The sequence below is a fragment of the Hyposmocoma kahamanoa genome, unplaced genomic scaffold, assembly GCF_003589595.1.
Source record: "Hyposmocoma kahamanoa isolate Upper Pololo Valley unplaced genomic scaffold, ASM358959v1 76, whole genome shotgun sequence".
NCBI classification, from domain to species: Eukaryota; Metazoa; Arthropoda; class Insecta; order Lepidoptera; family Cosmopterigidae; genus Hyposmocoma; species Hyposmocoma kahamanoa.
The window spans coordinates 4,320,854-4,334,829 of record NW_020653900.1 but is presented as its reverse complement, the minus strand read 5'-3'; the positions used below and the strand labels follow the sequence as shown (position 1 = coordinate 4,334,829).

General features: G+C 48.5%; 1 protein-coding gene across 1 annotated transcript in view; it reads left to right on the top strand.

The window, feature by feature from the left end:
• The window catches only part of LOC113232411, a 31,871-nt gene extending 18,723 nt beyond the window's left edge, over nucleotides 1-13,148 (top strand). Inside the window, exons 7-11 of the mRNA XM_026467119.1 lie at nucleotides 2,479-2,736; nucleotides 3,674-3,808; nucleotides 4,280-4,452; nucleotides 11,421-11,495; nucleotides 12,633-13,148. Of these exons, the coding sequence (XP_026322904.1) occupies nucleotides 2,479-2,736; nucleotides 3,674-3,808; nucleotides 4,280-4,452; nucleotides 11,421-11,495; nucleotides 12,633-12,900 (909 nt within the window). The 3' untranslated portion in view covers nucleotides 12,901-13,148. The remainder of the gene's footprint in view (nucleotides 1-2,478; nucleotides 2,737-3,673; nucleotides 3,809-4,279; nucleotides 4,453-11,420; nucleotides 11,496-12,632) is intronic.
• Nucleotides 13,149-13,976: the final 828 nt, after the last annotated feature.

Genomic DNA, 13,976 nt, shown 5'->3' with positions numbered 1-13,976 from the left:
AAGATTCACAAATTTTCTAAGAATATTATTTTACAAAATTCGCTTTAAAACTATTTCGACTTCCACGTACGAAATATACTACTTAAGTGAATTTAAGAAATCCACATTACTTCATTCGAAATTATTAAACTGGGTTAGACATTTCCAGTGTAAATTGACCGAACCAAAACCTGATTTGGCAAGATTTGGCAGGGAGCCTACCACAACCTCTTAAGACAATTTTACTGTAACCTTACATGGACTTTTCGTACCATGACGCGCTTAAAGTAAGCTCGTTATAATGTTAAAACTATGATGTTTTATTGGCAGCTTTGTGACTATAGTCAGTTCGTACTATGACGCGCCCTTAACATTAAAGTAATATTGTTCTTATGTCAAATTTAGTAATCTGAAAACAGTTACACGGATGCAATGGAAACAATATTATTTTCGTATATTGTCTAAATATTGATTTGTAATGATTAAAAGTTAAGTTGAACTTATTTATGTACATATATTTCTTTAATATTTTGTTTGTTATTTATTTAATAGTACATAGAAAATAATTTCTCGTTAAATAAAAATATGCAATGTTTATTTCGTAAAATTATGACAGCGACATCTATATGCTCCTTGGCGACACTAACAGTCAATTTTAGACTATAATTCCGAATTCACACCGCGACAATCAAGACTCAGCTTGTTTTATTTATTTTTCTTCGTGAAAATGCGGAAAAATAATTGAAAACAACGTAATTTTAATAGATTTCATTATTACATACCTTTTCTTGGCAGTTAAAATTATCTGAATATAAATAATATTTAGTACTTTAACATAGGAGATACCATAGGATGATTCGAAATATCAAAACAGAAAGAGATGACATTATACAGTTCATATGGCGTTATTTCTTTCCTATTTTTAGTAAGGAATAGACAATATTGGGAAATCATTCGTTCTTTCAGTCACTTTAGCAATAATACATTACTTGGTTGATAGGTTTGTCATGATACGAATATGAGTAATATTATAATAAACTTACTTTGAAATAAGATTGTTTTCTGAAAGGTTATAGTAGGCCCCCGGTAGAGCTAGCACGAACAAGTACGACTTGCGCGAGAGACAAAGCGCGAGATGGCTATGCGACAACAGTAGGGCTAGCACGATAGGGCGCAACTAGGGCGAGAGCGAAATAGAAGAGCGATAATTGCTATAATCTATGGGAGTATAGCAGTATCTCGCGTTTTAAGTCGCTCTCGCGTTAGTCGCGCCCTGATGTCGTGCTAGCCTTACTGTTTAAATTGGTGGTCAAATTACTGGTTAAATTTAAACCACTTGATTTATATCGTGTTTTATATGTTGCAGTATTTACTGAAGGTAGTTAGTTATATATAACTATAAAAAACATGTGAGTTTAAAAATACCTAAAGGTCCCAAACCGGTACCTAAAAAGGAGTCTCCTATTGGAATGTTGTTATTGTTATATAATTTTTTTAATTACATCCCATGGGTGCTTATATCTTTCGAAATTGTATCAAATATTGTTATACCGAGTGAAAATAGATCATTTAATATTGCATTTGGGGTCCGTTCGTTATGCCCCTGGTATACAAAGATCGAACACTTAGAAGAAAATGCTTCGACCCAGCTGGACTCGAACTAACGTCTTCCAGCACACCGTGCTAGACTCTATGCCAACTAAGCCACGGAACCAACTAGTGGAGTTTAAAATTTTTTAATGTGCTTGTTGCAGATCTTTGTTTTTAGTTTTTAACCATTTTTTTGTTGCCGTAACGCCATCTGTGAGAAATCTATTTCTTCACTCAGCTCAATATTTTTGTTACATACGAGTTCATTTATATTAAGTACTGTTGACAACCAAAATGTTTAAGAACTTATTAATTTATGTTGTCTTAATTATATATACTTAGACATTTTTTTAAATTGTAATTTATAATGGTTGGTGAAACTCATTTTTATGAAAACAATTATTTTGATATTGAGATATCCTTTAAAATTCTTTTTCATGTTATATTATATTTGAAGTATTTAAAGCGACAGTATGATAAATATATTATTAAAATAATTGTGACTTTGTATCAAGTGTAAAGATCATGTTATTTCAAATTTGTTTCATAGAGGCTAGCAATATTACATACCTAACAAAATTTACTAATTTAGTAAAAGCATTTTTGTGTCTAATAGTACATTTAATTAAAAATTGCTATGACCTAAATTTACCCTAACTCACCTCAATCGGGTGCAAACAAAACGGGGGCAAAAGAAACCGGGGGCATAACGAACGTAATGATGGTACAAGTAAAAACAGAATAAAACCTTGAATTTATGTCAATTTTGTTAAATCCTATACTAATCAATCACAAATGGTTAGTGGGTCATCAAATGTAAGAGAAAAAAAATGTTCCGCACAGCACATACAGTTGAAAATGAACTCTACTTTGTTTTAAATACTGTTAGAAAAATATCGATTGTTACAGGGTCCTAATCCGCGCAGAGAAGGCCTAGAAGCAGGAATTGAGCCGATTGCAAAATCCAACGCCCGAGCCGGTTATGAAGGTTTCCTATATGCAAAAATACCTCTAAATTCTCCTGATTTACTGGAAACAGAAGTAATTATAATCTCGAAGAAAGTTTGCAAAAGACGATGGCCGCAAAGGTACCACTATATCATTGACAGGCATGCGATTTGTGGCAAAGACAGTACTGACGCTGAATCTGTGAACAAGGCTTGCTCTGTAAGTAACATTATCTATTCAGAAGGTTCAATTTAAATTACTGCGGATGTTTGTAACGAAATTGTACATGACATAATGAACTGTATGTCGTTTGTGCAACGTACAAGCTGGATACGGTACGATAGCTGCAGGAATTCCCGTAACTGCGCGAGATTTCTCCAGTAGCCGCAGTGCGTGTTTTTTGGCTCGTATCTAGTTCGTATGTTACACAAATAAAGTTCATAATCTGTAGTTACAAAAATTCGCTTCCATTTCGTTGCACACCAATGTCAATTAAGCCTTATCAACAAATCACACGAATCATAATTCCATTGGACCTAGAAAATTATAATTAGAGATTAATACCGTCAAAATTACCATCGGACCGGTAATACCTTGCACTATGTTTTTCCAAATCATCTTAACGATGGAAATCTTATTTATTTATAAGTTCCTCTTTCTTTCACTGCCCCATGCAAGTCACAAAACAATTCGAAGGCTGTCTCGAATAGTGTATAGAATATATATATAGAATACTAAAAGTTATTTGGTTCATTTTCTGGTTAGTTTTCTCTGCCTAATTTTAGTGGCAATTTTGTTATTTAAATGTTTAAGTATTTATTGTAAATATTAAATATATTTCAGGATACTACACTCGAATATTATATAATACTTCATAATAATATTCTAGAACATTCAAATAATAAAAATTGCCACCGAAATTAGGTAGAGAAAACTTACCTGAAAATTTCCCAATTCGTATTTGCCTTCCAAAGCCAAGACTGGAACAACGGTGTCACATGATAATTTTAACCAGTAATAGCTAAGTGCCTTATTAACAATAAAATTTACAGAATACAGCTTTGCAGCAAGTAATAATATAAACTATTTTGGTTTGTGTCACTACTCTTGAAAAGCAGCGAGTTGAATTAATATAAGCCACATACATTATTAACAGGAACACGAAGTAAATTGCAAAGAGCTGGTGTACTCACAAGAGGAGGATGAAGAAGATGAAAGGAGATCAGGTAAATACTACCTCAGTCGAAGAAATTTAATAACAGCTGGAAAGAAGTCCGGTGGATTTTGTGAGGTAAGAATGGATTGTGTTGCTTTGAATCTACAGATGGGATTTTCCCCTCTTAATGCCTATATATACTCAGTCTCTTGTTCATATTATTCCATCATAAGGCAGAAACACTGTGTTATAATCACAAAGATCTGAGGGGCACTGCCACTGCTCCCATTTGCCTAAGACATAAAGTTGGCAAATTTCATGTACCTGTAGTTACATGCTCTCTTAATTGCTGGCAGCAATAGGTGTGATACTTCCTTAAAAGAACTCTTTCACAAGGAGATCTACTGCCACTAAAATTATATTCGTGACCCAAAAATGTTTTTCTCCCAGTTAAAATTATGTGTTTGTTAGATATATGTAAATATGATCAACTGCTGAAACATTATCGTACCCTTTTGTTACAACTTGTAGTAAGCTAGGTTAATAATTATACGTATACAAGCTAAAGGTGGCACAATTGACTAATATTTTTAATCTTTATTGTAGAACGACCATGGAGGACCACTAATCGTGGGTTACGGAAAGACGTCGCTTGTAATTGGAGTGATCTCAGCGTGTCTTACATCGGAAATAACCAACAAGTGCCATGGGCCATTCCTTTATACTAGCGTGTTTAACAACCGACATCTGATTGGTTGTGCTATTGATAAAGAAATGGGGTACGTTTTTACTTTTTCTACCGTCCCCAAATATAAATCCATTTTTCTCCCACAATAGGTATTCTCCTAGTCCGATGGACGATGAGAGAGGATGAACGAATTGTGCATGCAGCGGAAATGCGAATGTTGAGGTGGATGTGTGGAGTGACGAGAAAGGATGAGGAATGAGTACATCAGGGGAAGTTTGAAAGTGGCGCCAGCGACGGAAAAGGTGAGCAGTTAGCGTGCATGTTAGCGTGGTATGGATATGTCATGCGGAGGGAAAATGTCTTGTGACGAGAAGCGTGTTAAGTGTGAATGTGGAGGGATATAAGGGGAAAGGAAGGCTAAAGGGAAGATGGATGGATTGTGTGAACGATGACATTTAAAAAAACGGTGTGAGTGTTGAAATGGTGGCTTATCAGCCGTCCCCTATCGGGGAGAATGGAGGGAACATACATGTTGTGCCGACCCCACCATTTTTTTTTTTGACGGGGGAAATCTTTATGGATACCCCTGAGCCCAGGGAGACTCAGGGTTATGTGGGGACTCTCCCTCCAGTCTGGAGGGCCTGCCCCACTAAAACCCCCCCGGGTTTCTCTCTCGCCGGTTGAGTCGGCGCCGTGGAATCAGTGAACATTCACCACGACGCCGCCCGGCCGCCCTAGCTTACGCCAGGGCTCCCGCGCCACAGCCAGCCACGTCCAGGTGGGTGCCAGGGACGGGGCCGCCCGCCAGACCATTGGCGAAGTTGGTCTCGGTGCCTGCCCCGAGGCCGGCAGCAAAGCCGGCCAGTTACAAGGCGACTCCGCGCGCCCCAACAGGGGCCGGAGCACCGCCACCGACGCCACATTTAGAAGGGTGAACGCTGGTGGAGAGCGTCACTCAAAGGCGTCGTGAGAGAAGGAGGCGGCAGAGGGCGAGACAAGCAGCTGTGAAGGCGGCTGCCGCGCCCGCGACGACGAGGGCCCAGCCTAAACCGAGGAAGGCTATTCCTCCTCCTCGGCCACGATCAACGGCTGTGGTTCTCACACTGCAGCCGGCGGCCTTAGAAAAGGGAGTCACGTATGCTCAGACGATCTCCCGTGCACGTCAAGCGTTCGATCTCCAGGAGATTAGGGAGACTGCCACCGGGGCCCGCATTTTGGAGGTCCCGGGCGCCGCCAGCGCCGAAAAGGCAGACCGCCTGGCCTCCAGGCTCCGAGAAGTGTTGGGCGACGACGTCGCGGTCGCACGGCCCACAAAATGCGTGGAGCTGCGCATCTCCGACCTCGACGACTCCGTCGAGGCCGAGGAGGTGCGTGCGGCCGTGGCGGCGAAAAGGTCATGCTCCGTTGACCAGGTTCGGGTGGGCGCGATCGCCACCGGAGCGGACAGCCGCGGGGCAGTCGTCGTACGCTGCCCTATCGTCGTCGCCAAGGCGGTGGTCGCCACAAAGTTCCGGGTGGGGTGGAGCACTGCACACGTCAGGGTGCTTGAGCCATTGCCCATGCGGTGCTATCGCTGCATGGGCATCGGTCACGAAGGGCGTCGCTGCCCAGTGAGCTCGGACCGGAGCAATTTATACTACCGGTGCGGCAAGCCAGGTCACCGGGCGGCTGGATGTCAGGCGGAGCCAGAGTGCGCCGTCTGCGCCGATCTTGGTCGGCCGGCGGCGCACATAATAGGAGGGAAGGCGTGTCGCCCTCCCCCAATGAAGGCTAAGGAGGCCCCAGGGAACCAGGCCTCCACCGCAGCGACGGTACCTACGGCTGCGCCAGTGGAGGAAGTTGAAATGTCTATTGATGGACAGACTTGAACTAAACTTCCTCCAGACGAACCTGAACCACTGCGCCAGAGCACAGGACTTGTTCATGCAGTCCATGGCGCAGTGGTCAGTGGACGTTGCGGTAGCCGCGGACCCGTACTACGTTCCCAGGCATTCCAACTGGGCTGGGGACGTGGACGGCGTCGTGGCCATCGTCACGCCGTCGGCGGCTCCCCCTCTCGTCGTAAAAGAGAGGGGGGCCGGTTACGTTTTTTTGAGCTTTAGTCTTAGGTTAGTTTGAGCCGTTCTTGTTGAGGCTCAGCTCGGCCGTGAGGAGGCTCGCACCCGGCGAATATTTTGGTAATGGGCGACCTGAATGCCAAATCGCAGGCTTGGGGCAGCCGCTTGCCCAACGCCAAGGGGCGAGCGGTGCATGCGTGAGTGACGGCCAACGGGCGGTCGTCGCCAACCGCGGCACCGCCAACACCTGCGTGAGGAGGTGGGGGGGTTCCATCGTGGACATAACGTTCGCGACCCCCACCCTAGCCTCACATGTGCAGGACTGGCGGGTGCTGGAGGGGGAGGATACCCTTTCGGACCACGTATACATAAGGTTCAGGGTCTCCTCCTCGCAGGCGTCAACGACGGCGCCTGCACGGCGAGGGCGAGGGCGAGAGGGGTTTCCCCGTTGGGCCCTCGCCAAATTCGATGACAGGGCAACAGAGGCGGCTGTGGTGGCCGCATGGGGCGCTTCACCCCAAGTGGGTTAAAACGAGATGGCAGTCGGGTTCAGAAGGAATCTGACTGCCATCTGCGATGCCGCAATGCCCCGTAGCGGCGGCAGGCCTCCCAACAAGAGGGAGGTCTACTGGTGGACGCACGAGCTCGCGCTTCTGCGATCCGCCAGCAACGCCGCGCGGACGGCGCACAAGCGGTGTCGCAGAAGGCGTCACACACCCCAGGAGGAGGAGAACCACCACGCCGCCTATAGGGCGGCGCAAGAGGAGCTCCGAGTGGGCATAAACCGTGCCCAAGAACTGGCCCGGCAGGGGTTCCTGGCCAAGTTGGATGGGAACCCCTGGGGGCGCCCGTACAAGATGGTGCGCAACAAGTTGCAGCACCGGGCGCCCCCCGCCGAGACGATGGAGACGGAGCTCCTCGGTCAAGTGGTGGCTGGCCTGTTCCCGGAGGGGGATGAGAGTTTCTCTCCTCCCTCCATGGCTCCACCGATTGCGGAGCCGGAACAGGCCGATACAGTTCCTCCGGTCACACAGGAGGAACTAAAGGCGGCAGCGGACCGGCTCAGGGCCACAAGAAAGGCCCCCGGTCCGGACGGTGTGCCAGGGAAAGTCCTGGCACTTGCGTTGGAACACCTGGGAGAACGCGTATTGAAGCTCTTCGACGCCAGCTTGGGGTCGGGGAGATTCCCCCAGGTGTGGAAGGAGGGCCGTCTTTGCCTCCTCCTGAAGGATGGGCGTCCGGTTGAGGCGGGTAAGCTTTTCGAGCGAGAGCTCGCTGCCCGCATCATCGAGCACCTCGACAGTGTGGGCCCCGATGTGTCGTCGCACCAGTTCGGATTTCGGGCTGGGCGTTCGACCATCGATGCGTTCAACAATCTCCCGTTCTCTGTCATCGAGGAGGCCCTAAAGTTCCACCGCCTGCCTCAATATCTGAGGCAGGTGGTGTCGAGCTACCTCACCGGGAGGAAGATCTCCTTCCTTGACCGGAACGGGGAGATGAGGGAGCGGAGTATGTGCCGTGGGGTTCCACAGGGCTCGGTTCTGGGCCCGTTGTTGTGGAACTTCGGTTACGACTACGTGCTCCGAGGATCTCTCCCCGTTGGACTGGGTGTCATCTGCTACGCAGATGACACACTAGTCTACGCCCGAGGGCGGGATTGGGGGGGAAGCGTCGCGACTGGCCTCGGAGGGAAGCCCTCATATAAAGTATCTTGGGCTCACCCTGGGCAGCCGGTGGAACTTCAAAGAGCACTTCACTTTAACTACCTCCGTGGCCGAACGGTTACCATGCCGGACTGCCACGCAGAGGTCCCAGGTTCGATTCTCACCAGGCGGCAACGCCCTGGTCGCAAGTAATTGGCCGCAGGGCCAGGAAGGGCAAAAAGACAGCTGCCGGCCCCCAGGCGGCCCCCAAACCCAGGGCGCTCACCACCCCGAAATCATCGGCGGTGGTGATCACCCTGAAGCCTGAAGCGGTGGCGGAAAAGGGGGCCACGTACAAAGGGGTCCTCGAGGCGGCAACCGCGGCTGTGGACTTGTGGGCAGCCTCGGCATCCCGCACGTGCGGGTGCGGAACACCCAGACGGGTGCCCGCATAATCGAGGTGCCCGGGGTGACCAGCGCTGGGAAGGCCGACACCCTGGCGTCCAAGCTGGAGGAGGTGATCGGGGGGCTGGCGACAGTAACGCGGCCAACCAAAACCGCCGATCTGAGGGTCACCGGCTTAGACGAGTCGGTGACCCCAGAGAAGATCCGGACGGTGGTGGCCGCGAAGGGCCAATGCTCCCCGTCTCTTGTGAGCGTAGGAGCTGTCAGGTTGGCCCCCAATGGAAGAGGGTCAGCACTCGTTCGCTGCTCAGTAGCGGCAGCCCAATTGGTGGCGGCTACCGGCCGCCTGTTGGTGGGGTGGTCCTCTGCCGGGGTTCACGTGATGGAGCCCCTCCCCATGCGCTGCTACAAGTGCATGGGGATTGGCCACACCAGAGCCCTTTGCCCCTCCAATGTGGACAGAAGCGGGCTCTGTTTCAGGTGTGGCCAAACCGGACACTCGGCCTCCGAGTGCACGGCGACTCGCCGACCAGCGGACCATCTAATGGGGGGGCGATCTTGCGCTCCTCCCCCCACAAAGGGCAAGCCGGCGGGGACCCCAGGCCCCCCCCCTGTTGAGGGACAGAGTATGGACGTGTGATGCCAGCACGTCACCACACAATACTGCAGGGCAACCTCAACCACTGCGCCAGGGCACAAGACCTATTGGTCCAGGCTATGGCGGAGTGGGGGGTTGCGGTGGCGGTTGTGGTGGAGCCATACTTTGTCCCCCCACGGGGAAACTGGGCGGGGGATCGGGAGGAGACGGTGGCCATAGTGGCGTCGACTGACGGAAACTCCCCCCCTCTAGTGGTGAAGGAACGCGGGTCAGGGTTCGTGGCGGCGAGGTGGGGGGGAAGTCATCCTAATTGGGGTGTACTTCTCTCCAAACCGAGGGCGGTGAGGAGGGCAGCTCCGACGCCGGTGTTGGTGTTGGGGGACTTCAACGCCAAGAGCGCGGCGTGGGGTTCTCCGGTCACCAATGCCAGAGGGCCAAAGTTGGAGGATTGGGCGGCAGCCTTAGGGCTGGTGTCGTCCTCAACCGGGGCCATGCCAACACGTGCGTGCGGCGAAATGGGGGGTCAATCGTGGACATCACCTTTGCGACCCCCTCACTAGCCGCGCGAGTATCCGGGTGGCAGGTCCTGGAGGACGAGGAGACCCTCTCCGATCATAAATACATACGGATGAGGGTCTCCCATACGCCGCCCACGACGGCCTCTAACACGGCCCCGGGGGGGGTCTTTCCCAAATGGGCACTCACCCGCCTGGACCTTGAGCTCGCAGAGGAAGCAGCCATGGTCCAGGCGTGGGTCAGAGGGACCCCGGGCAAAAAGTGTGTGTACCGGTGGACCGCGGAGATTGGGGACCTCCGCACCGCCAGTACCACGGCCCGGCGGGCTTACGGCCGATGCCGCAGCAGGCGCCACACCCAAAGTGAGCAGAGGGGGGGCAGACTGAGGAATCCCCCCCGGAAATCACCGAGGGGGAGTTGGAGTGGGCGGTGGGACGGCTGCGAGGGCGGAAGAAGGCTCCCGACCCGGACGGGGTACCGGGACGAGTCCTTCGCATTGCCCTGAAGCATCTCGGGACCCGCCTTAAGCATCTCATGGATGACTGCTTGAGGACGGGGTTGTTCCCGAGATGCTGGAAGGAGGGAAGGCTCGTCCTGGTGCCCAAGCCGGGCCGACCTGCGGACTCCCCCTCGGGGTTCAGGCCCCTCGTCCTGCTGGACGAGGTGGCAAAGATCCTGGAGCGAATCATCGCCTCCAGGATCAACGAACACCTGAGGGGGACAGGCCCCGATGTGTCGCAGCGGCAGTACGGGTTCAGGGCTGGACTCTCCACCCTGGACGCCCTGGAGTCGCTGCGACACATTGTGGAGGAGGGTAGCGGCGAGGGGGAAGGCGTGGTGGCTGTGTCGTTGGACATAGCCAACGCCTTCGGCACTCTCCCCTTCGCCGTTATCAGGGAGGCGCTGAGGTACCATAATATCCCCAGGTACCTCAGCCGTCTGGTGGAGCACTACCTGGAGGACAGGGTGGTGCTCTACCAGACGAGGGAAGGGAGGCGCGCCGAGCGCCCAATGAGGTGCGGAGTTCCCCAGGGGTCCGTATTAGGACCACTACTGTGGAACCTGGGGTACGATTGGGTGCTGAGGGGCGCGCTGCTCCCCCGGACGGCGGTCATCGCGTACGCCGATGACACGCTGGTGGCCGTCCGGGGGACCACCTTCCAGGAGGCGGCCCGAAGGGCCTCAGTAGCGGCGGACATGTTGGTCCGCCGAATACAACTGCTGGGGCTCGAGGTCGCCGTGCCGAAGACGGATGTGGCCGTCTTCGGCGGGAGGGGTAGAGGTTGTAAGGGAGGGGTAAAGATATTTCATCTGTGACTTGATCGGGACCGATACTCCCGCGATGGAGATGTGGGCGCCTGCCGGCACCACCCAACCTCTACCCCTCCCGCCGAAGACGGCCACATCCGTCTTCGGCACGGCGACCTCGAGCCCCAGCAGTTGCATTCGGCGGACCACCATGTCCGCCGCTACTGAGGCTCTTCTGTGCCGACCCCACCTAGTCTGGGATAAGGACAAGAAGAAGAAGAATTGTGAATTCTGTACTCAGTTTTATCTTATTAGTAAAATCTTAACTTCTGCTTCGAAAGATTTATTTTTATCAACCGCCGACGCAAAAAAGGGGAGTTATAAGTTTGAAGTTTTTGTCTGTATATTATGTGTGTCGTTCTGTATTTATGTGGTATCGTGGCTTCCACACAACTGGACTGTTGTCAAAGCGGTTTTTTTTATTAGAAGGCCAACTGAATCCAGATGGTTATCTAAGACCTCATCTTGTTTACGTATATAAAAAAGTCTCCTACGACATATAACTACGAGTAAATGTCTTGTTTGTTTGCAGAGCAACTTGCAAGAAGCTGTTGAGAAGTTCGCAAACGCGTATGACCAACTTTGTTTGGACGAATCATCCTCATGGGTATATTTTGTATACTTGTTACTAAGAACTATAATCATTTGAGAACAAAACCAGAGTAATAGCTATTCCGCATGTCGAGCTATGATGCTGTTTAAAAATACCTCCTTCCATATTGTCTAATAATAACGTTGTAATTATATATAATACAACACAACACAATATATAATATATATTATATATATATATATATATATATATATAATATATATTATATATTGTGTATTAAGGGCCGGTGTAATAAGAAATTATTAACGAAAGTTTGTTAGAAGCTTGAAGCTGAAGGCTTGAAGGCTACTGGAGGTTTGTAATCTTTACCGCCCGTGTTACATACAATGTTTTTCATCACATTTGCGAGGAAATAGATACAACGATAATTTATTTCTCGTATGAATAAATATCGTTTCACAACACAACATTTACGGATTTTACAAATTTATAAGACACGACGCAAGCACATAGAAAAATTCGTGAGGTCCGTTGGTTCGTTCCGTGGCTTAGTTGGTGTAGCGTCTGACACGGTATGCAAGAAGACGTCGGTTCGAATCCGACCGGATCGAAGGAATTTTTTCTGAGTGTTTTTTCTGAGTGTTCGATCTTTGTATTAATAATTATAACAAACTAGTGGAGTAATTTCACAAAAAATAATTGAATATCAATTCAATACAAATTTAATTAATACAGAGGACATTAAGTTTATCAATTAATTTTATGCTATAACAATTGAATAAATTAAATAAAGTATAAATTTCATTGCTCTAAGATTGACCTTGGAGTATCGTAGCGCATTTCTCTCTGCGGTACTGTAGAGCACGCTAGAGGATGCCGCGATATACCGGGAAGGTGCCGTCATATGTCACGGAATCCACCGGTGTATGCCGGGGACTTTTTGACTGCGTTGTCGCTAATAGAAGGGATTCAAAATAGAGCGACCGGAAGCATATCGGTGGATACCGCGGCATTCCAGCGGACTCTGTGGTACGCTTGCGGACGTTCGAGGTGTCATAATAGATACAATATACCCCCCATCAGTGTGCTCTGGTGAGCAAAAGATCCTCTTCGATCTCTTCCCCGCCGCCCTCGGGTTTGCACTAGCCCTTAGATACTGTATTTCCTGTTTAATCTAGAAATTGTCGTCAGGCCAGCAAAATCAGAACGTGCAGAAGACTTCGAAGACGATGACGACGATGCACGTAAGCGAGTCGAAAATATACCGGCATCGAACGAAAACATCGAAGTGACATTCCGTGGCATGGAAGCGAAGCTGAACCAAGACCGTACTGCAGATGCCGTAGCTACTCAGCCCCAAAGCCCGGTCCAGCATATAGACAACATCGGTATCACTACAGACTCAGAAACGATTGTTGATGAATTAAATTTACCTGCTTTACGCGATGACGACTCGTAACAAAAAGTACTTCATTAAACAAAAATTGTTTGTATGTCGTAACAGCATTTCACTTATTGTTATAAAACATACTATTTAGTTTATAAGCGATTAGTAAATTAATGAAAATAATAATATACCAACAAAATATGTGTTAAGATTAATTGTTTAAACAATATACATACATATACTTCACGCCTTTTTCCCATCGGGGTAGGCAGAGACGACAGTTTTCCACTTGTCCACATCTTTCGCCTCATGAACACGCGTCAATGCTTTCATACACGCTCGTCGGTTAAGGGTACTCTTGACCTGACCCTTCTTTAGGATGGCCTCAATTTGGTCATGATAAGTTGTCCTTGGTCGGTCCATACCAACTTGCCCGCTCACACTCGCCTTATAAATCTGTTTCGTCACTCTTCTTTCATTCATTCTCTCTACTGGTTCGAACCACCTAAGCATCCTTTTCTCTATCTTTGTCACTACATCTTCTTCCACGCCGCAACGCTCTCTTATCACACTGTTCCGTAATTTATCCATCCGAGTCACTCCAGCCATACTCCTCAAAGCTCTCATTTCTACTGCATTAATTCTACTTTCATGCTTCTTCTGCCAAACCCATAGACACTTTCTGGCTGCCCATGAAGGTATGCAAGACACCATTCACCTGATTCCCTGCGGTCACTCTTCTTTCAATGTCTCTTTCACACTTTCCATCACACGTAAACATAGAACCCAAATACACAAACTCTTTCACTTGTTCCACTTTCTCTCCTTTAATCAATATCGTGCAATTCTTCATATGTTCCGCTCTTTCAAAAACCGTTACTTTTGTCTTTCCCACATTAATTTCCATTCCTTTCTTTTTAAGAACACCATGCATAATATAGATTTTAAGACTTTCGTGGTTATTCACTAAATTATTATCACTAGTATCAAGTTTCTTACCACGATATGGCTTCTTTTTATTTTCACGATATTTACCATGCATAATATTTACCATCTCCTACAACTCCTCCACTGACGACGCTAACACCACCTGGTCATCGGCGTATAGGAAGCACTTAATGAGTAAACCATTCATTCTCAGCCCACAC